Source organism: Prosopis cineraria, unplaced genomic scaffold (assembly GCF_029017545.1).
Source record: "Prosopis cineraria cultivar Desert tree isolate PC_DT_omini unplaced genomic scaffold, ASM2901754v1 PC13, whole genome shotgun sequence".
Taxonomy (NCBI): domain Eukaryota; kingdom Viridiplantae; phylum Streptophyta; class Magnoliopsida; order Fabales; family Fabaceae; genus Prosopis; species Prosopis cineraria.
In genome coordinates, this window is record NW_026555344.1 from 21,948,137 (window position 1) to 21,973,918 (window position 25,782).

Sequence of the window (25,782 nt, forward strand, 5' to 3'; positions counted from 1 at the left end):
CTATGGTTGCCTTATGAGGTTTACATAGATGTTTCTTTGAAAGGTCTGGGATGTCTGTTGATGCAAGAAGACTGAGTTGTAGCTTATGTGTCTAGACAGTTGTGACCTCACAAGAAGAGTTATCCAATACATGACTTAGAGTTGGCAATTGTAGTATTTGCACTTAAGATTTAACAACATTACCTCTATAGAGTAGAGTTTAATATGCACAGTGATCACAAGAATTTAAACTATCTTATAGATCAAAAAGAGCTTAATATGAGGTAGAGACGATAGATGGAATTCTTGAAAGATTACAACTTTGAGTTTAAGTACCATCTAGGGAAAGCCAATGTCGTGGCTAATACTTTGAGTTGGAAGTCATTACATGTGACTAGATTGATGCTTCAAGAACACTAGTTATTATTGTCTTCGTTAGAAGTGCAACTTAAGGCATTAGATTATACTCTAAATGCAATTCACTCAATGACTATTTCTAATGAATTTTGGAAAGAAATACAGGAAGTTGAGTTAAAAGACAAGTTTTTGTCAAGTGTACGAGAAGATATAGAAGAAGATTGTACTACCTTCTTTTGGTTTAGTGATGACAGTTTTATCCTATATGAAGACTGAATCTATATCCCTATAGATGGGGAGATCAGAAGGAGATTGTTAGAAGAAGCTCACCGAAATAGATACACAATACATCCTAGTGCAACCAAGATATACCATAACATAAAGAGGCATTGGTGGTGGCAAGGTGTAAAGAGGAATGTTATCAAGTTTATGAGCTGGTCTCTCATATGTTAGAGACTTGCTTGTACGCTACAACCTTTAAAGATTCCCCAGTGGAAGTGAGATAGGATTTCAATGGACTTTGTGTCTAGTTTACCAAGAACTCGGGCAAGATATGATTCTATATAGGTTATTGTGGACTGATTGATGAAATCGATGCACTTCTTGCCAGTTAAGACCACTTATAATGTGGAAAAGTACACAGAAGTATATGTGAGATAGGTGGTAAGATTGCATGGTATACATAAAGATAGTGTCATATTGAGATCCTTATTTTACTTAAGGTTCTAAGGAGTACTATACAAGGCAATGGGCACTGAATTGAGGTTTAGTACCTCTTACCATTCACAGACTGATAGACAAACTAAGTACACAATACAGAATTTGGAGGACATGTTATGATCCTGTACCCTTGAGTAAAAAGGCAGCTGGGATAACCACTTACCTTTGGCTGAGTTTGCCTACAATAATAGCTTTTACTCAAGTATTCAAATGGCACCACATAAGGCATTGTACAGGAGAAAGTATATATCACCTTTGCATTGGGTTGAATTAAATGAAAGAAGTATGATTGGTCTTGATATTATGGATTATACTACCAAATAGATGAAGGTTGTCCAGCAAAAACTTCTTCTACCTAAAGCCATTAGAAAAGTTTGCTGACAAACGGCGTCAATCGTTAGAATTTGAAATGGGAGATCAATTGTTTCTCAAAGTTTTGCCATTAATTGGCATTGGTAGATCTATAAGTCTTAAGAAACTAAAACCTCCTTATCTGGGACCATATCAGATTCTAAGAAGAGTAGGTCCTGTAGCCTATAGGATCACTTTACCTCCACTATTATCTGGAATACACAATATGTTTCACATGTCACAATTAAAGTATCAATCAAATCTGTCACATGTGATCAAGCCATAAGAAGTAGAACTTCAAGAGAATCTCATATACTGAATAAAACCAAATCGAATAACAGATGTTAAAGAAAAGTAGTTGTGTAATAAGACTATCAAATTAGTTAGGTATTTTGTGAGATAGACGAGACTATAAGGAAGTAGTACCTTATTTGTTCCAAGAGGTGAGTTTATAGTTGTGTTTGAAATTTTAGGGATAAAATTACTTTAAAGGAGGGAAGAATTATTTCATCCTGAATTTTAATCTCAGGAACTAGTTGCTAACTAGAGATAAATTAGTAATTATTGGATTGATTGTGGTTTGGGTGTTGAGTTGATGTTTTGTATTAGTTGATCTTATATTGATAGGATTGAAGGGTAGAACGACAATTTAAGACATAATACATGAGCAAAAGTGAGATTAGACTCATTATACCGCGTGCCGCAGTAGAAGTTGCATGCACTACGATGCATTATCCAGGGATCACTTACAGTTGATGTGATTAGCTCTTAAAATCAAAAGAGAAGTTACTAGAAATGCATCTAGAAGGGAAGAGGAGTCCATCTTTGCTAGGAAAAGCCTTATCTAGCTATTGAGAGTCTGCTTCAATTAGTAACTTGCTGGGTAAGTATCACACAATTCCAAGTTGCAATTCTACCCCATTTTTGTTGAATTTCATCAGTTGAAAAATCGAGTCAAGAAGTTTTAAGGTGTTGCAATCTAAAAGAAAGGGTTAAAATGGGCTATCGAATACAAAACTAAGGTTTTGTGATTAGTATGAAGTTGAATAATTAAGCTTTGAGGATTTATGCTCATTTAGCCTAAGAAAATTAGGTTAATGACAAAATTTCAATTGAATAATGTGTTCGTAGATTATTATGGTTGTTTAAGTAGCCTATAGGGCCAATGACTATAAATAATAGACGTACGAATTCAAAAGCGTTCAATTGAACTATTTTATATGCTAGGGGATTCAGTTTAGCCGAATCAATACTCATATGATGTGTTGAGAATTGACTTAAGGGTACTGTGATATATAGATTGAGCACCTGTGAAGTCGCTTGTGAGAATCTATGCCCTTGAGAAATTAGTATGATTGATAACCCTTAGTACCAAAGGTTAAAGGTAACTAGAGTAACCCTTTTACTTATTTGTTTGTGAAATTGTTTGCAAGTATTTTTATATAACTACATGCATTGTATCATGAACTGATAGAGTAACGGCATTGTGAAAAAATGCATGTGGGTGTGTGAGTATCGATTGAAATGAATTTGAGGTGGCATACATATTGCCATGGATTGCATCCACGAGAATACCCTAAATTTGTTGGAAATTGTGCCCTAGGTTCCAATCATTATATGATGTACATTGTTATTTAATGAATTTCTTTTTTGTTACCATAACAATTGCATGTTCAATATGATAACTGTATCCCTGGACAAACTATAGTGATTGTCCTAAATGACCCTAGTTGGTCATCTTTGAGGGATCATAGATGAGATAAGACTAGTATAAATTTGATTAATTATAGAGAAACAATTAAAGTCATAGGCACTTGAAAGAGTACAAGGTGTTGGACCAACCTGCTATGAGAAAGTTGTATGGTACAAATCATAAGCTTATTTCATATATAACAATATCATTAAGCCCCTTAACCTAAGATTATCATGGATTCCTACATGATGACCACTAAACTTTGATATAGTCAAAAGTCACCTTTGACCAGGTGATCATAAAGGCTATGATTGAGTTTAGTGATATTCATGCAAAGGAATATGAGTGGTCAAGATGGAATTTGTCCCTCACATTAAGTGAGAGATATTACTGGGCTCCTCGATGAGTAAGACTAAGAAAATGCATGGCCATACTACAATGAAAAGGGTTTTTCCATTATTATTGTCAGTTTACTCATAGATCAAGAAAGTAATGGTTAGGTAAAGGAGAATGACAATTTCATATCTCATACTTGACCGAAATATCATGTGACAAAAGGGATGTAATATGGCTGCATGATAGGTTACATTGATCATCGATCCCTATGTGAATTGGGTAGTTGCAATGTCTTGCTAGAGGCCACTTGTAACTTGTGGGCTAATAACGTAATTAGCCCACTGTCAATTTCATATGGGCCTACAGGGTCACACACAAGAATAGCCTAACTCGAGCTATAATGTCTAGTTTATTGAATCTGGAATATGTCTAGATTCAATGAATGTAATATAGGGTGAATGAATTATACATATAATATATATTTATTTGAATATTTATTTGATAAATATTTATATATATATTTATTTATTTATATAAAATATAAAATATAAAATAATTATATATATATATATTTTTTAAAATATATATGTATATATATTCGTATATATATAATAAAATATATATATATATATATATATCTGTGTGTGTGATATATATTATATTATATTATGTTAGTTTTAAATTTAATTTTATATGATAGATTAAATTTAATAACTAACATGATAAGAGAGAATATCATGTCAGTTTTTATAATTTAAATTTATAAGATAAATTTGAATTAGATATGATATTATAGATTAAATTTATGAGATAAATTTAATTAAATTTTTGTGAGCTTTTAAGTGGAAGACAAAAAAGAAACCCTTATCTATATACTATATATAGATAAGGACGTCCTTATGAAGGAAAAGAGAGTTAGAAAAGTTCTAGTGCCAAAAACACTTTGAGAGCCATGAAACACCCTATAGAAAGAAAAATTAACGTTCAAAAAAGAATGGACGCTGAGAGGGCTAGCACGCTGTTCGAGTTAGAAAGTTGTTCATGTGGATACCAATAGAGAGAGCAAATCTATGTTGTCAACTCCTTAGATCCAAACGTGCGCCAACTTTAAAGAATTAAAAGGTAACTCTTCTATCCACCTTAACTTAAATGAGTTTGTTCGGTTCGTATCAAGATAGGGTTTTAAAATTTTAATCTTCTACTGCACCTCCATATCTAACAGTGTTACCAAAGCTAGGTCAATTTTTATTTAAGTTGGGTTTTGGTTGATTATGTTCTTAAATCTTCATGTGATGAAATTTTTTGGATGAATGTTGCTTTAAGATTTTTGAAATTTATATGCGATATTTTTGAAATCTATATATATATATATGTTTTTCATGTGATGTCTTCAAAACATATATATCTATAAACTCGTTTTATATATATTCAAATTTATATGAATTTAAATAAATTAATATGATTAATATTTAGCTATATGATGTGCGTTCTCAATATAACTAATGTTCGTCCATATGATGTGCGTTCTCAATGTCATTATTGTTCATTCACATTCTCATATGGTTTATGCTAGATTATCAATATGATTAATGAATCCAAAGGGTCTGAGGTAGCAACTCATTAAAAGAGAATAAGCTTTTTGAAAGCTCTGGGGGGCGTTACCCCTTGACCCTATAGCTAACTCTGCGTATCGCAACCTAATTCACAATTTATAGCCTTTTATCATATATGAATTGTTTTATTTGTTATGTTTTCTTTGCCTTGAAAGGTGTTTGGATATGGTGACACATATGCTCTAGTTTTACAAGAGTTGTAAATGTTAAATACGACTTGCATGTCGTGCCTCTCTGTATAAACTCTGAATGTACATTCTCTTCTCATCTCAATCCCCTCATATGAATAAATGAGGTTTCTTGATGTAATTTATCTTCTTACAGAGGTCCTCTCATTAGCTTAGGATGGACATAGGTTAGGTGAGCCATATTGTGTTACATTTAATTATGCTTTTAATTAGATCATAATATGCATGATTTTGTATGATATACAACCACTTTCATTTTACCCATTTATTAAATTAATAAATCAAACCCTCTAATCAAAGTCTTAAGTCATAATGCCGTCAATGAATGAATACTTGTCAAAATCTAGATCACTCAAATGTAAGATCCACCAAAGTGGATACAATTGGGTTATCTTGGTGAGACAAGTGTGAGTAATGGTGCTACTCACAAAAAATTCATTATAATCTAACTTAATTAAGATTATCAAAACAGTTTTGGATCTCAAGGCATTAGATGGGATTGAACATGCCAAATCATATGATGATTAAATCCCATAAAATCTAAGAGTTACATATGATATAATTGGTAAATGAGTTACCTACCTAAATAACTTAATTTTAAGTGTCCTGCTAAAGTGGACTTAAGTTTAAGTAAAATATGCATCTTAGCCCACTAATCAAATTTAAGAGTTATTAGTTTTAGTGGGGGATATAAAATTAACTTTGTGTATTTTATTGTTGATTTACTTCATATTTTGCATGTTATACACTTCGTTTTTGGCACCAAATAGTGCATATTAGGGTTTGCTTCCTAGTTTTTAGCTTTGTTTTGCATATTAACTTCATAAACCCTAATGGTGATATTTGGTGGTTGTTTTGAGACTTTAAGATGCTTGATTAGATTTTTGGGCTAAATTCTCATTTTCTTCCTTTTTATTTCTTTTTAGAATTTATTTAGTCTTGTGTTTTTATTTTTAGATTTTTGTTAGGGAAATTTTAGAATCAAGGAGCAAAGACTTGGTCAACAGTTTTAGAGAAGTCAAGAGCACATGTATAATCTAATCCAAGGAATACATTAGATGACATCATCATGACTCATCATGAGAAATAGGAGCAATTTAGGTGTGAATTGAAGCTGATCACATGGGAAGCAATAGTTGACATCATCATAAGGCAATCTAAGAGTAACTTAGGAATGACTTCAATCTGAAATGTACGAGAATTCACGTGGAATGAAGCAGGCTGAGAGAGTCACGTTTTTGTCCATGCATCAAGTCACATTTCCCATGCTCATTCATTCAGTTCATGAGGCACCAGATTCAGCATGATTTTCAGCCAAATTAATTCCATTTTCTAACTAGAAATTAACTAATTTCAGATCTAGACTTTTCTTGCTTTTTCACCATTCACTTTGGCTTTATCACCTTCACATTATTCCCACATACATAAGCTTAGTTTTTATATTATAGCCTCATAATTTCAGATCCTACTATTTCACTTCAGCCATATTTTCTCTTAATTTTTGTCCATATTCTCTCTCTATATCTCCAGATCCAATTCTCTCATCTTCTTGATCAGTTTCATGCCATCTTCTTCATCCTCTCAAGTCCAGATCCATTTTTTTCTCCTTCTTCCTTCATTCACGTTCATATCTTCACTATATTCTCCTTCAAATTTTCATCTAGCACATATTCATTCCAGAGTTCATCCTCATCTTCATACACATGGAGGCTTCTCAAGTTCTGATTCAAGTAAAGAGGAAGAGCATGAGTGGCTGATTTTCCTTTAAGCTTCAAGGAAGATGAACCTATAATTTGAGTATTTTAGATTTGCCTTCTTAATTTGTAATTTCAATTATGCAATTTCTTCTATTTTCTTCAAGGATTCAAAATTCTAGTTCAGGTTGCGTTATGATTTGATTCCAATTACATGTTAGATTGAAGTTGTGGATGTTGGATTGAAATTTTATAATGTGTTTCAGTTCTGAAATTTATGAATTCAATTGAGTGTTCTTGAATGCATTCATATTTCAAGCTAGATCCATATGTGTTCATATAAATTTGGTTTGAGAAGTTTTTCTACCACTTAATTTGGTCTGAATTGAATGGCTAAATTATATTGTTAATTTCACTCCACTTGGCTTAGATTTATAGTGATCATTGGATGCAATGTTTCACAACACTTTAAAGGTTTTAGAGTGTTCTTCAATAAGTTAATTGTCATTACATGTGTGATTGTAAATCTGAAATTCAAGGATTATCATAGGGGATTCTAACTTGAGCTCATCATCTCATTCATTTACATCAATACATTTAAATCAGAAAATTACAAATATCTAATTCTTAGCAATTTAGATAGTAGCAGAATCATATCACCACTCTCTTAATTTATAGGTAATTGAACCATAATTTGTGTACATTGCTCTATTGGGAGATGACCTAAAATGCTCATAACTACATTCTAGTTTAATTTGATGGCCTAAAGTGACTTAGGGTTTTATCAATTGGCGCCGTTGTCGAGGAGCAACTAGCCATACTAATTATGGTTTCAATTATTGTTTTTAATTTGTGTTCATTTCTATTAAATCTGGAATTGGTGACTATGGTGGCTAGCATATGTGATTGAGCACTTGATCTCTTTATTAATCTTGTTTGCTGCCAGATTTAGCCATTAAGTCATTGATTTTGGACGTGAGTTCTAAATCTGTTAAGTTAGCTCAAGTGCCAGCAAGCTGTGAGAATTTGCTCTCCCCAAAAATTTTGCACAAAATTTAGACAGGTATAATTTTTGCTAGACATATCATTTTAAGCTAATTCTTGTTTCATTATGTTCCTGGTTACCTTAGAAACATTTTTTTTGTTGAACACTATTGCTAATTTGGCTATTAAGTTGGTTGAATTCTTGCTTGATTGAAACAGGGTTCACTAGAATTTCCAGTGCTGCAAATGCTAATTCTAAAAAATACTAGGAAGAATTGACTATGAATTTTTGCTTGAAAATTAGACTATATAACCTCTCTGTGTTGAAACTTTTAGGTAAAATTTTCAGCTCAATTTAATTGAGGACCAGAGAGTTGTGCACTGAACAAGCACATAAGGTCCTACTGCTAACTCCCAGTGACACTCTAGGTAGACAGGGCTAATTTTGGATGAGCATATCTCTCAGCTTGGAAATTTTGTTTATAAAAATTCTTGCACTTAATTTAGTGTTTTAGCTTTAATTTTTTATTTTTTAGTTTTTTGCTAATTTTGTCTTTTTCACTTTCGAAAAAATTTTACAAAAATACTGCCTCAATGTGTTTCAGTTCTACGAGTTTTCAAATTTTTGCCTATTTTTGATTTTTTGATTTTTCTTCGGTCTAGGGCTATTTCTATGGTGTTTTGAGCTTTATATGTCTTATAGGACTTGCAAAGAACTTGGTGAAAATTATATTGAATTTAGAGATCAATACTTAGAGTTCTTAGCATCTTCCTCTCTTCCAAACACCATAGTTGATAATTTTGTGATTTTGGATAGTATGGTTGATAGATTGCATCGTAATGAAATACCTGCTAGGAGGAGTATTAGAGAGATGGTAGCACCCACTAACACATTTAGACCTAATGGTTTGTTTTTTAATTTACAAGAACAAAATGAGTATGAAATCAAACCTTCATTGATTAATGCTTTGCCAAAATTCCATGGCCTTGCAGGTGAGGATCCTAATAGGCATCTTCAAATACTTGAGAGGGTTTGTTCAACAATGAAGCCTCCCACAGCAAACTTGAAGAATTTAATGCTCAAGGTCTTCTATTTTACTTTTGAGGACAAAGCAATCATATGGTTCAATACTCTTGCCACAAAGACCATCAATTCTTAGGTGGAGATGCGAAATTGCTTTCTTGAAAAATATTTCCAACAACCAAGAATTCTTAACTAAGGAAGCAAATCATGAGGGTTCACCAACACCCTCAAGAATCTCTTTATGAGTATTGGATGAGGTTTCTTGAGTTGCTTGCAAAGTGTCCATACCTAAATGTGGGCAAGGAATTCCTCATTGATTATTTCCATGTATGGTTGCAAATTCATGATAGAGAGACCATAGATGCTGTTGCAAATAGCTCTCTATTAGATCTTCCACCGGATGATGTAAGGACTTGTTGGAAAACCTTACAAATAATAACCACAATATAGCTCAAGAGATGTAAGGGGTGTTCACCAAGTAGGCCAATCTTCTATTACTAATTCCCAAATGGAGGATATCTACTCTCAATTAGATTTTCTTAAGGTGTCTATCTCCAATCCTCCATAAGCTCAAATTGCTTCTATGTCCAATGCTCTAGTAGCTCCTATTAATGCATGTCACCTCTAATTGCATGCATGCTCAAGATGTTGGGGTTGTGTATCAACAACAAAGGCCCTAACAATTATCAACATAATCAAGGGCAAGGAACAATTTTGAGGCTAACTATGGGAGGACTTATAACCCAAGTTGGAGGCAGTACCCTAACTTTAGCTACAAAGGTAATTAAGAGATTGTGCAAGCTAAGAATTCTCAAGTGATCTCTATTCAAGATGGTGGGGGTGATAAACAAATGTATTCCTACCTTGTGAGGATAGGTGATGCTATGTTTTCTATGGGCTAAAAGTTTGATTCTCATGTGTTTAGGGTAGAATCAAAATGGACATGATGCTTAGGAGGCTAGATAATCTTGAATCAAAACAACAATAAAGTATTGATTTGCTGGTACAACAATTTGGGAATTCAAATAGCATTAGCCAAGCTTGAGGAAGTAGAAAGCTCCCAACTCAACCTGTCATCAATCTAAAGAGCTTTAGTGCAATTGAGTTGAGGAGTGGAAGAGTTCTTGCAGCCATTCCAAGTGCCTCAAACCATAGTGGCAACAGACCTAATGAGGTTATATCAAGGAATTCTTAAATTTGTGAAGGAAGCCCACTTTCTCTTGATGATCCACGTGATTCCACTTGCTGTGACAACAAGCTAAATATGCATTAAAGTACCTTACACATTCTTAAGAACACGCCTCGTACTTCTCTAAGTCCTCAAGTGATTGATGATGAGGATGACTCTATTGAAAAGATTGTAGTTAAGGATGTAAAGGGGAAAGATCAGCCCTGAATGCTCAAGCAAAAGAGGAAAAATTGAGCTCTCATCAAGGCCAAGATAATGCTAGAACAACCATGGTTCGTCCTTCTTCTAAGGTAAATGAGAATGATTCAAGCAAGCCTAAAGAGAAAGAGGTGTTGGGAGAAAAGAGTCTTCAAAAGAATATCAAATTAGGGACCCTATCCCAAGGGATATGCCATTTCCTAAGGCCTTGACTAGATTTGCTAAGAAAGGGCAAGAAGAAGATAGGCATGATGTGTTTGATATGTTGAAGAAGGTGCAAGTGAACATACCACTTCTTGACATGATAAAAAGCATGCCTAAGTGTGCAAAGTTTTAAAGGAGTTGTGTACTAATAAAAGAAGATTCAAACTATTAGCTATAGTTCAAATGAGTCCTAACATTAGTGCTGTCTTCAAGCCATAGCTCCTTTTAAAGTATAAAGATTTGGGGGTATGTACCATTCCTTGTCAAATAGGGAATGTGTTTGTTCAAGAAGCCTTGATTGATTTAGAGGCAGCCATCAATGTGATGCCACTCACATTTATTCTTCCCTTAATCTTGGTGGTCTTCAAGATTGTAGTGTCATCTTACAACTAGCTGACTAGTGTGCTAGGAAGCCCAAGGATTCTTGGAAGACATCTTAGTAAAGGTTAAAGACTTAGTTTTTCTAATAGATTTTTATGTGTTTGATATGCAAGAAGGAGGCCAAGGCATACTCATCCTTGGGAGACCTTTTATAATGACATCAAGTACCATATTGAACACGAAGGAAGGCAAACTTATCATGGAGTTTTTGGACAGTAAGATTGAATTTAATATATTTGATAGCTTGAAAAACTCTTATGTTGATTATAGCCTTCATTTTATGGATTGCACTGATGATACACTTGATAGAATTATTAATGAGGTTTCATGACTCTATTTGTGTGAATTTACACTAATGATAGTTATTAACTTTTCGTCTAATTGGAAAACTATCAAGATGAATTGCATTCACTTCAGCATGAGTATTTGAATGGCAAAAACACTTGACATGCCTAACTCATCTACTTGCACTCATTTGAAGCACTTGTGTTGTCTAGTTCTTCACATGACCAAACATATGCTTCCTTGACTGATTTGCTTGTATTTGATGAGTTTGATGATTTGAGTATCAGTTCTAGAAATTCTGTTGATTTAGTGATTGAATCAAGTGATAAGAGTGAAATTGCATCTAATGATGGCCCTAGTTCATCTTCTACATGTCATATTTTAACACATCATTTGATTTCTTCCTAGTGAATTTAATTCTAAAATTTTTGACAACTTTGATCCTTTTGTGCTTAATCATTCTCTGAGGTTGGAGGAGTGTTCTATTTGTGATGTTGCAGGTTTAGGAATACTTGAAAAGCATGAATAAAGTGATTTTGAGGCTGTTAATGATCCCATGGACGTGCAAATTGGCACTGCAATTCTAGAATCATTGATGGCTAAACTTGGAATTAATTCTAAAGCAAGCAAATCAGATATGGATGTAAGGCACAAAGCTGGAACCAAGCAAGTTGTGTTAGACAAAATGTATACAACAACTATTAGAAGCTTGGACGTGCCACTTAAAGAGGAAGACATGGATCTAGCAAGACAAATTCAAGTGCAAAAGATCCCTCCAAGCATCATTGAGTCACCCAATCTGGAGTTAAAGCCACTTCCTTCACATCTTAAGTATTCTTACTTAAGAAATGGTAATCAACTTCCTATTATTGTTTCTTCTTCACTAAACCCTATGGAAGAGTCTTTGTTGTGTGATGTAGTGAGGAAGAACATTGAAGCTATTGGGTGGACACTTGGAGACATTCTTGAAATTAGCCCTCAAACTTGCACACATAGGATCATTTTGGAGGAAAATGCTAAGGCAATAAGGCAGCCACAAAGGAGGTTGAACCCTCTCATACTTGATGTGGTAAAGAAGGAGGTCACTAAACTTTTGAGTATAGGTATAATTTATCCTATTAGTGATAGTGAATGGGTGTCTTCGATGCAAGTTGTGCCCAAGAAGAGTGGAATTCTATGGTAAAGAATGAACACGATGAGTTGATTCCTACTAGGGTACAAAATAGTTAGAGGTATGCATTGATTATAGGAGGTTGAGTGAGGCAACCAAGAAAGACCATTTCATTCTTCCATTTATTGATCTAATGTTAGAAAGATTAGGGGAGAAATCTCACTGTTGCTTTCTTGATGGATATAGTGGTTATTTTTAGATTTGTATTGATCCGGTTGATCAATATAAAACCACTTTCACTTGCCCATTTGGTACCTTTGCATATAAAAGAATGCCTTTTGGATTGTGTAATGCTCTAGGGACCTTCCAAAAATGCATGTTTGGTATTTTTAGTGATTTTATTGAAAATTGTATGGAAGTGTTCATGGATGATTTTACAATTCATGGGGATTCTTATTCTTCTTGCTTGAGAAATCTTGATAAAGTCCTTACTAGATGTGTGCAAAAGAACTTGGTTTTGAACTTTGAGAGGTGCCATTTTATGGTTGAGCAAGGGATTGTCTTAGGCCACTTGGTTTTAAGCTATAGCATTTTATGGTTGAGGTCTTTTCTTGGCCATGTGGGTTTTTATAAAAGATTTTTCAAAGATTGTATATCTCTTATCTCAATTACTTCAAAAAGATGTCAAATTTGAGTTCTCTCCAAGTTGTAGAGATGCATTTGATGCTTTGAAAGCTAAACTTGTTTCCCCTCCTATTTTAAGGAGTCCTAATTAGGTGATTCCATTTGATGCCTCTAATTTTGCTATTGGGGCTATGTTGGGACAAAGGGAAAACAAGCTACCTTATGTCATTGCATATGCATCTAGCACTTTAGACAAAGCACAATGTAATTACACTACAACTGAAAAAGAATTGTATGTATTAGTGTTTGCTCTTGACAAGTTTAGATCTTACTTGTTGCATTCCAAGGTTGTTTGTTTAACAGATCATGTGACCTTAGAGTATCTTTTAAAGAAGAAGGACACCAAGCCATGTTTGCTTAGACGGATGCTTCTACTTCAAGAGTTCAATTTGGAGATCATTAATAGGAGTGGAGCAGCAAATCACATGGTGAATCACTTGAGTCGATTGCTTTATGACTTCATTATCGTGAATTCCTCTTTTGATTTCCCTTGTGATGAGTTTAGGGACAAGTCCTTATATGCTATTTCTTCCCATGATGTTGTTTGGTATTCTAATATAATATGTATATATGATATATATTATATTACATTATATTATATTATCTTATATTATATTATATGTTAGTTTTAAATTTAATTTTATATGATAGATTAAATTTAATAACTAATATGATAAGAGAGAATATCATGTCACTTTTATAATATAAATTTATAAGATAAATTCAAATTAGATATGATATTATGGATTAAATTTATGAAATAAACTTAATTAAATTTTTGTGAGTCTTTAAGTGGAAGATAAAAACCCTTATCTATATACTATATATAGATAAGGATGTCCTTATGAAGGAAGACAGAGTTAGAAAAGTTCTGATGGCAAAAACATTTTGAGAGCCACTTAACACCCTATAAAAAGGAAAATTAACGTTTAAAGAAGAACAAACGCTGAGAGTGCTAGCATGCTGTTCGAGTTAGAGAGCTGTTTATGTGGATACTGATAAAGGGAGTAGATCTATGTTGTCAACTCCTGAGATTCAAATGTGCGCCAACTTGAAAGAATTAAAAGGTAACTCTTCTTTCCACCTTGACTTAAACGAGTTCGTTCAGTCCATATTAGGATAGAGACTTTAAAATTTTAATATTCCACTATGCCTCCCTATCCAACAGGATTATGGTAGGGGACGTGGCTCTACTGTAAGGAGGTCCAAGAAGTCCTAATGATCTAGAGTGTAGAGCTTAACTCTGCCATGATAAACCTAAGATATGGAATGATCCACGAGGTTACCTAGACTAGGGTAGGGGGTCATAGTCCTACTCTGTATAAGGCTAAGAAGTATTAATGATCTAGAGCATTGAGTTTAACTCCACCATAACGGACCTAGGAGACCACCAATATGTAAAGAGGATTACCTAGTCTGAGTAGTTGCATGGTGGGCCCTATTCCATGTGACTGAAAGTCTTAGTCTAAGTATAGAGATTACTATGCTAGGTGGAACTAGAATGCATTGCATGAGCATAATAAGATTGATGAGATTGAATTCTTGTATATGCATAGGATACTATTTTTACTAAATCAGATGCTACTTCATCACTTATTTATGATTTTGCTTACTAAATGGTAATTGGGTTTACCTCTGAGTTATTGGGATGTACGTCTCACTTTGTTACTTCTAAATATAGGTGAAAAAAGCACGAGAAGGCCAGGAAAGGAAGTGAGAAAAGAGTAGCTTTCCTTGGTAGTAGTATGACTATCATTAGTGGAAACGAATGAATATGAGAAAATGACTTGTGTTGTGAAAACTTGCTTGTATATATATATATGGTGTTGCATTATGTCGATAGTGCCCCAATGGATGGTATATGGGTAGGCCAAAATGTAAAACAAGCAAGGATATGTTGTTTTGTAACTTGTTCCACTTGTGTATGTGATTTGAATGTGAATTAATTGTGAATTGTGTTTTTATATGAGAATTTAACACAAATGGTGCAGAGCCCCATTTGGAGGAGTCTTGTATGTTATGATTCTTGACCATATGGTAAGGCGGGGCACCATATGTAAGAATCGAGGGTTGGAAGTGGAACAAGTCTAATATATATATATATATATATATATATGAATATTTGTTGTAAGTGTATTTCTCATATAAGTTCACAATTGTGTAATGTGACATTGAGAGGCTAAAATGGGCAATTGATGTGATATATGTGGTTAGAAGTGTTAATCAGGTGTATGTGGTTTTTTTGGAATTAATTCAAGGCCTAAAAGCAGTCTAATAGGAAAAGGAATGAGAATTGAGCACTTAGAATGCAAGTTTTTGAAAGAAAAGTGACTTTTTACACTCGAATGTTCGATTTTAGATCAGACTATCAAATCGAGTCTAAACTTGTTCTATTAGCTAGTATATGTTATAAGCTTTATGTAAGCACTTGAATCACTTCAATCGAACGTTGAATGTGAAAATAGCCCATTATGACGCATGACGTAGATAGATACAGAGCTCGTTGCTCTATACCACATGATGCAGTGCATATGGTACACGCTGCGGTGTATGGCCTATTTTTACAGTAGAATGTTGTGTCTTATTAAGTCTTGTGAATGTGTTTACATTTTCGCTAGCCCTCTTATTTGAATATATGTTTTATGAACCTGGGATACTGTGACTTGAAAACAAATAAAAGGCTATTACTCTGATATTGTTGTTCTTGTATTTGTTGATTGTGTGATTGGGAATGGTAAAGTTTGAATTGAGTTGGGACTTTACACATTTCAAATAACACTCATATATCTACATGCATTTCCTTTCGTAGTATTGCTACTATATCAGTTCATAAAACAATGCATACAATTACATAAAATACTTGTAAATAATTTCACAAACCAACAGATAGAAGGGTTACTCCAATTACCTTTTACCCTTACTATCAAGTGTTACCGTTCTCACAATCAATTCTGAAATGTGTAGATTCCTATGAGCAATTGCTCAATGCTTAATCTACATAAGAAACATTACTTAATCAATTTCCCAACATTTAGTATAGACATAAATTTGGCTGAGTCAAATTCCTTAATGCATGAAACAACTCAATTAAATCATTTTAAATTCATATAATCCATTCACTATAGTCATTTTCCCTTTTAGGCCATCCAAATAACCAAAACTTCCTCCTAACTCAGTTGCTTATCAATTTTCTTCATTCTTAACTTATCAAATTAGGGTATAAACTTTAGATCAGTCACAAAACCTTAGTTTCACATTCAAAATCTTTTTTATTTTGGAAATTGTGCCTTAGAGCCAATCATTATACTATAAACATCATTATTTATAGAATTTTTTTTAGTTATCATACTAATTGCATGTTCACTATGATAACTATATCCTTAGATAAACTATGTTGATTGTCTTAAATGTCCCTAGTTGGTCATCTATGAGGGATCATAGATGAAATAAGATAGTATGACTTTGATTAATTATAGAGATATAAATCAAAGTTATAGGCACTTGAAAGGGTTCACAGTGCTAGATCAACTCGCTATTAGAAAATTACATGGTACTAGTCATAAGCTTATCTCATATTTAGCCATATTACTAAGCCTTTTGACCTAAGATCATCATGGATTCCTTTATGATTACTATTAAACTTTGACCTTATTAAAAGTCACCTTTGATCGGGTGATCATAAAGGCTATGATTGAGTTTAGTGATATTCATATAGAGGAATATGAATGGTCAAGATAGTATTTGTCCTTCATGTTAATTGAGAGATATTATTGAGCCCCTTAATGGGTAAAATTGAGAAAATGTATGGCCATATTATAATGGAAGGGGTTTTTCCATTATTATAATCAGTCTACTTAGAGATTAAGAAAGTAATGGTTAGGTAAAGGAGAATGATAATTTCATGTCTCACACTTAACTGAAATATTACATGACAAAAGGGATGTAATATAGTTACATGATAGGTTACAATGGATTATCAATCTCTACATGAATTAGGTAGTTGTAATATCTTATTAGAGGCCACTTATGACTTATGGGCTAGTAGCGTAATTAGTCTATTACCAACTTCATATGAGTCTAAAGGTTGTACACAAGAATAGCCCAACTTGAGCTATAATATCTAAATTCATTGAATCTAAAATGTGTCTAGATTTAATAAATGTAATGCTTTTGAAGGGTGAACAAATTATATATACATATATATATATATATATATGAAATATAAAATTCAAAATATAATTATATATATATATTTTTGAAATATATATTCATGTTTATATATATGATATATGAAATTAAATATATATATATATATATATAATATGTGATATATTATTATATTGGTCTAAGGTCTTAAAAGATTGTGAAGTTACTAGGCTTGGACTTCTTTTCCTAAAAGAGGTAGAAGTAGATGGATTATTTTGAGGTGTTCTTGTCACTATTTAGGCTTTAGACTTTTGGGCTTCTTTTACTATTTTAGTTAAAGGAATTATTGGGTTGGTTTTTGTTGGACTATGAGGTTGGAATAATGATTCAGGAGTCTGAGTAAATAACTCAATAACTTATTTTACTTGTCTTTAAGGGGATTGGGATAATCGTTCCTTAGATTTCTCTAAGGCCTCCAATTTACTTGTCAATTCATTCACCTCATATCTGAGATGAGCTATACATGCATATTTTTCTTGTTTTTTAGATTTTACAAGTTTTCCAACTTTATTCATAAAAATTTTATTTTTTAACTCTTCAGGTTTTAAGTTTAATTTTGAATCTCTTATCTTCTCATATTGTTTTTGATTAAAAGTCATTCTTTTTTAAATTATTCCTTCTTCTGCACTTACAACTTCTTCATATTCATCATATTCATTTTGATTACTACTCTTCAGTTCATCTTCTAACCTATTCATCATATACATATAACTTATTTCTTCTTCTTCAGATTCACTACTTTCAGTTTCAATTTAGCCTCAATGGATGCTGAAATTAATAAATTACTATTTAAAGATAAAATAACTGAAATATATATTGCAGGAGTAAAATTATTAGTAAAAGCTTATTTTTAAGAAGGAAAAAACTCACCAATAGAATTATTAATAACTGATAAAAGAATAATAAGTAGTGTAGAAGACAGTATTTTAGGAATATTAACAGGAAACTTAATATATCAAAAATTAAAATTTATAGTAAATACCAACTTTTGTATTTCAAGAGCTGATGAAAATATAAATAAAATCTTGTTAATATATCATAAATTAGGAGGAAAAAAATTATTACCAAGATGAAGAACAATAAGTATAACTGCTATGATAGGATTAGTATTTACAAATGAATATAAAATTTATAAAAGAAATAAAGGTAAATTCAAAATATAACATGTATATGTTAATGAAATGTAAAATTCAAAATATAATTATATATATATATATTTTTGAAATATATATTCATGTTTATATATGTGATATATGAAATTAAATATATATATAATATGTGATATATTATATTATATTATATGTACATATATATAATATAATATAATATAATATATATATATATATATATATTATATTATATTATGTTTGTTATGTTATGTTAGTTTTAAATTCAATTTTATATGATAGATTAAATTTAAATAACTAACATGATATGAGAGAATATCATGTCTGTTATATAATTTAAATTTATGATATAAATTCAAATTAGATATGATATCATAGATTAAATTTATGAGATAAATTTAATTAAATTTTCATAGCTCTTCAAGTTGAAGGTGAAAACCCTAAATTATATATATAGATAGGGACGTGCTTCATGTGTGTGTGAGAATCAAAAAAAGTCCTAATGGCAAAATGCAATGAGAGCCAAGAAAATACCCTAAAGAAAAGGTCATTTAAGTGCTAGCACGCCGTTTGAGTTGAAAGTTGTTTGTGTGGATATTGGTAAAGGGAGCATATCTACATTATTAGTTCTTGAGATCTAATTTCATAAAGACAACACCTAAAGAGCTTGCACTTAAAAAGGTACTTGTTTTATCCAACATTTAAACCATTCCCTTAGGTTTTAATTCCTTAAAACTCTTTAATTTAATTTCTCTACCTACCAAACTTAAAGAAATTTGGGTAGAAATGTAGCACAGGGCTGTATGATACTTACTTGATAAGTCACTAGTAGAAGCAAACTCCTAATCATTAAATAATTGAAGCCCTAACAGAGCCAAGCTCTCCTTACCCTATAAATATGTGTTCTCTCACTTCCTCCTCTAATTTCACGAGCTGGAAAGATAACCTTTAAGTAAAAATCTATGCCATGCATCACGGCGCATGGTACAGTGATGTTATTCTCATAAGTTCTAGATGGAATTATGCCCTGACTAAGTTCTTAGTAACTCAGATATGAAATCTATGAAAATACTATCCCACTTTCACTTAAGAATTTATAGGGGCTATAATGTTTTGCCTAGCCTTTAATGCTTGATTTTGATCTTCTAACACGTCAAACATTAAGACACAAATTTTGCCACATCTCTCTTCATGTCCAGTGATAAATCACACTTATTACACATTTTTTTTGATTATTATTGGCCAAAAATCATGTTATATTTACCCAAATTGCACACTTATTACATTGATTGTAAACAATTGCCCAACTGTAGGATTCTATGCATTAAGGCACTTTGGCATAAAATTGGACTTCAGAGAAAATGTTTGAGAAAATTAGTCAAGATGAATTTTTAGTCTAGAAGAACAATAGTCCAATTAGATTTCTCAAATTCATTTTAAATTGAGAGTAATTAATTTTATAAATTGACTATTTTGGAAAGTCAAAGTTTCATGTTGACTTGTTTTCTTGCACTTGCGCTAGGTTATTTTTGCACATTTATGGGTTTACAATTTTTAGGCTATTTGGCATGCCCTAAAGCCTCTTTGTAATGTCATAATTTTTTTATTATTTAATTATATTTTGCCACATATTTGAGTATTTATTTTAATTGAAAAAATAAAAATATTATCCACATGCTTTAAACTTTAATCTTGTGTGTCATATTTATTTGTGTAGGATTACACATATTGGATTTAGCATATGAGGACCATTGAATTGGTAATGACATAACCCACCAGTATTCCTATCTCAATTGCATGCAATTTAACTCAAAAATAAAGCTGAAACTTGGTACGTTCGCCGCTGCGGACAGTCAGTGCGTCGCGGCATGTGGCACAGAGCTACACACTCATCCTGTCTGTGTCGTGCACTGTGGCATGTGTATCCATACACCGCAGGTACACCTGTCTGTTTTTCTGCTATCATTTTGACAGCAAAAATGACAAACTTCTAGCGTGCGCCAATTTCTCATACGACATCCGATTGGAGTGATTCAAGTACCCACACGAAGCTTAGCTTGTATACTAACTAACGAGATAGGTTTGGACATGATCTAATGGTCTGATAAAAATTTTAGACATCTGGGTGTAAAAAGTCACTTCTTTTGAAAATTTTGTGCACCCAAGCACTCAAATCGATCCCTTACTCTCATTAGACCACACTAGGCCTTGAACCAAGTCCAAAAGGATCTAATATACCTGATTGACCACAACTAATCACAATCACATTCATATATCAAAATTTGACCATTCTATAGCCAATTTTCACAATTCACTAGTTTAATATATTATGCCATTTCTCGGTATAACTTAGCCCACTCGACTATTTCTTAACTCATACATATACAATCGTATCCACAATACAATCTTAACTCCCAAATTACTCATTTCATCATAATCTATCTTTTGGCTTAAGATTCACCAATCATAATCACAATACAATCTTAGCCCCCAAATTACTCATTTCCTCATAATTTGTCCTTTGGATTAAAATTCACCAACATAAACAATCATTTCAACTCAAACATATTTAAATCAAAGCCTTTTTTGTCTCAAAACAACACATATACACATAATCGGGGCTTGATTTCACAAAAACTCAATTCAATACATGTATGCAACCTATGGCAACTCATATACACTTATATATACAATCTTTCAATTCAATTCATTATACAACCTCAGAGTACACGGCTTCACAACTCAAGCCGGTCCAAACTCTCTTTCCTTAGCCTGATCACTTCTCAGTCCTGCAAACATGTAACCACAAGGGTAAGATAAAAATTTCAGTAATAGAATAACTTACTCCTATTGAGTATCACATGCAATGATATGAAAGTAGACATAGTATACTATTAAAACCTCATAAAGTAGTATTTTCATCATATTACATTTCATTTTCCACTTTTCATCAATCCTAAAGGATTTTGTGCTATCTTAAGATATTTCATCATATCACATAAAATACTAGCATGATCTCTACCAATCAAACCTCCTAATCACCCTGACATGAAACTATTAGCTCATCTCATACCAATGAATACTCTCATTAGTCTTAACCTCACCTGCAGTGGTAGAATCACTCAACCAAAGATGTTCTAATGCATAATACGAGCTATGATTTTTCCCCTCAATACACACAATGGGGCATTGTTGACTACAACCCGTATCACAAAGATACTAAGGAATTTCTCATCTCTAACACAGTACCTTAATATACACTCAAGAGATCTTCTCTAACATAGCACCTTTTAAGGTACTAAGGAGAATTGTTTCCAACACCGCACCCTAACAGGGTACTAAAGAAACCCTGCCATATGATCTTTATCATCTCCTATACTCTTGGGTGAACTCCCACCACTCAGATCATGCTTTCTCAAACCATTTAAGGTTCCCTTTTCACAATTTACTTTTTCTTATACATAACATATATATATATATACCACTTTACATTACAAAAACACAATTTCAATGCTCATTTCGACCAAAAGTCATTTTATACACAGAATCACTTAATGCCACAAAACATGCTCAATTTAAAACCAGTTTCTACATTACATAGCATACTAACATACATTTACAATAAACAGTCAAATAAAGAAAGTTATCTGGTTACCTCAACCCTTCTGTTACTAGAAATGTTACCCGTGGATTTTCACTACTGTACAAGCTTATCTCGAGCTTCCTTTCTCTACTCACTCACCCAATATGCCAATTTAAACATATTTGGCACATTTTAGTCATTTGGTCCATTTTGACTAAAAACTCATTTTTAATATTTAGGGCTATTGTGAACACCGTATTTTGTCCGGGCATTTTTTTAAAATTTAATAAAATAATAATAAATAATTAAAAAATATAAACAATATAAAAATAAAATTTAATCCTTTTTTAGGATTATATTTTCAAAAATAAAAAAATCTTATTTAAATCTTTTAAGATCTCTCTCTAAATTATCCAATCATTCAAAAATATTGGGAGTTAACTTTTGAGAATTAAATTTCTCTCCTTAAATCTTATTTTTTATTTAAAAAAAATACACACATATGTGTGTGTGTGCGTGTTAATTTAATCTAAAAAAATTATTAAAAGCAAAAAAAGGCTGGATGAAACACAAGCCTTGTGCAGTTCACGTACACACACTTTCAGCACACACACAGGGATAGCAAATCACACACAAAAAGAAAACTAAAGGAATAGACGGCAAACAGACCAAAAAGAAAGCAAAAATAAAAGAAGCAGAGGCGTGCGCTGCAAAAAACTGAGACACACACGAAAAACACAGAGAAGGATAACTACACAGACACAGCCACAGCCTAAAAGAGATGAATAAGACATGCACGAAAGAAGAAGAAAGCCAAAGACACACAGAAAGACATAGAAACGCAGAAGGAGAACCTAACTGCCACTAGCCGAAACATGCATGCATGCAACAAACAGAGAACGAACTTTTACCTCTGAAAAAGAGAGCAGAGAGCAGGCAAAAAACTGGACATGCACACAGAAGAAGCATACAAGAAACACAGAAGTAGAAATACATTACTCACACTCTAGCTAAAAATGAGCACAAAAAAGCAGAAAAGCTGAGAAAGAGGGAAGATAGATCGAGATTATAAAACGCAAATCATAGCTGGATGAAAAAGAAAAAGCAAAAACAAAGACAGAGAGAGGGACCAAAAGAAGCAAAAACATGGTGAAAAGGGATGAAGAAAACTGAGAAGAAAGAGAGAAAATTGAGGAAGGGAAACGAACCAGAAACACAGTAGAAAAATAGAGCACAAGAGATAGATCTGAGACGGAGAGAAAGGGGGAGCACTGAGGAAGGAGACTGATTCAAAACTGCAAAAAGAGAGAGCCAAGGATGATAGGGAAGAGGGAGATCGAGAAAAATAAAGACGAGCTAAGAAAGCGAGAGTGAGAGGAACAGGAGTTTGCTAAAAAGAAAACAGAGACTGAGAGAAAAAAGAAACAAAGAGAGGAGAAGGAGGGACGATGGAAAAAATACAAAATGATAGAGAGTAAGAGAAAGAAGCAGAACAGGAAGAGGAGAGTGAAAGTGTGAGACTATGTGCAATGCGTATGAAGCATATGCTAGCAAATTCCCTATTCTACTTCATGGCTGCCTCTAACGAGGCATTTATTCTCATGGATGCACCAGCTCTTCCATTAGCTATGCTTCCTTCATGGCTTTCTAACTCTAGCAACACTTTAGCTATTAGGCCACCCTCCTCTTTTATGATGCTAAGTCTCTCTCCTTCCACTATGGTTGCTTCATCTCCATTTCCATGGTTACAACCTAAGAGAATGCCAGAGAATACTCCTCCTGTCATTCGAAATGCAACACCTTATAGAACTACTTTAGGTTTTGGTGATAACATGCTTGTATCTGAGCTTGATGAATACTGTAAAGAACTGGAAGAAGGTCACCAGGCATAGTAATCACATATGAAGGAAGCAGTGTGGAGGTTAAAGAAGATAGGGGCAATGATAGGGCCACACTGGAATCATAGGTTGTTGCAACTCGAAATGTAGTCAATGGCAGTTAAATCAGGTGATATTTAAGTTATACCATCTCCCTTGATCTGGATTCATTGATGAACACACACACACATATATATTTTGGACGATATTATGAGTGCGGACTGATCCAGATATATGTTTAGGCATTAAATGTTTTTATGTAGAATTTATAACATATTTGAGAGGTATTTGACAAAATAAAAAAAATAGAGAGAGCTTGTGAGAATATTATTGATAATTTTATGGGGTGATTGTGGTTTGAAGTCACGTCTATCATGGTTATAATCTTGCTAAAAGTATATGCTAAATCTGAAATTTTTTTTAGAATATACCCTCATGTCAAAAATAGTGAATTGTCAAAATAGTTTATTTTTATATTCTTTCCATTGCCTTTATTGCATGAATTGTTTAGCTAACCACAATATTATATACCAACTACAAATACAAATATTTTGATTATCTATTTATTGTATGAGATTTTAAGAATCTTCATAGGCATTTAAAATGATTTCATGCCGTGTAAATCAATAAGATTTTGCAGGTATGAAGATCAATTTTGTAGATATTTATATGGGTTCCAAAAGCCCATTATTAAAATTAATTCTCTCTTGATACTAAATATTTAAGTCTCATGTGAGATTTCAAGAATCTTCATAGAGACTTAAATTAATCACATTATCATATAGGATAATAAATCCTCGTAGATATCGTGATTCATAATTTATATGGTAAATAAATAAATGAATTTTGTAAATAAAATAATTTTTTTTTATAATTTTAATTAATTAAATTAATGAATTTAAATTATAATTATATTTATCCATTATATCTTTTGGTCATGTGAGATTTTTGAAACTCCGTAGACCTTTAAGATAATCGTACTACCATGTGAGTCAATAAGACTTCGCAGGTATAACGATTAAGATTTCTATATTAAAAAAATGTGTTATATAATTACACATTAAAATATATTCAAAGTGAATATTATTTAATTCTTTTATTGTGTGAGACTTTGAATCTCTGCAGATATTCAGGATAATCTCGTGTCTTGTAAATCAATAAGATTTCGCAGATATAAGAGCAAAACTTATATATTAAAATTAACACTCCTTTTATAATCTAAATTAATAATTTATTTAAGTCTCTTGTGAGATTTCAAGAATCTTTGTAGAGACTTAAATTAATCACATTATTATGGGTATAATAAGTCTTCACAGATGTAGTGATTCTCAATCTCTATAGTAAATAAGTGATTTTTGTAAATAATCATATAATATACAATTTAAGAAACTTAATTAATTAAATTAATGTATTTAAATTGTAACCATATTTACTAATTATATCTTTTAGTCATGTGATATTTTTGAATCTCCATATGCTTTTAAGATCATCATCGTATAAGTCAATAAGACTCTGCAAATATAACGATTTAGTTTTTAAAATATATATATATATATATTATATAATTTATTAAATCAATTAATTAAATTTAATTCCTTTATTGTGTGAGATTTTAGAATCTCCGCAAATACTTAGGATAAATTATATTACCGTATAAGCTAATAAGGCTATACAGGTATGATGATTAAAATTCTTTAAAAACATATATACATACTTAAGCAAACTATTATTAACACTAAAAATAAATAAATTAAATTGCTAAATTCTTTTATCGTGTGAGGTTTTAGAATCTTCACAGATACTTAGAATAATTGCATTACCGTATGAACCAATAAGGCTCTGCAAGTATAGCAGTTAAAATTCTCAATCATAAAACATAAAAAATAATAATAATTTTAAACCCTTTTCTTTGTTTATTTTAAAAATTCAAAAATGGAGAAAATAATTAAAATTAAATTACCTTTTGCAATTAAAACACACATATTAAAATTTTAGAAA

At 32.2% G+C, this 25,782-nt stretch overlaps 1 protein-coding gene across 1 annotated transcript; it reads left to right on the forward strand.

Moving 5' to 3' along the window:
- The first annotated feature begins 23,436 nt into the window (after positions 1-23,436).
- On the forward strand, positions 23,437-23,799 carry LOC129289949 (transcription factor AS1-like). The gene has a single exon (XM_054926687.1). It carries the CDS (start codon positions 23,437-23,439, stop codon positions 23,797-23,799), a length of 363 nt encoding a protein of 120 aa, XP_054782662.1.
- The last annotated feature ends 1,983 nt before the right edge of the window (positions 23,800-25,782 follow it).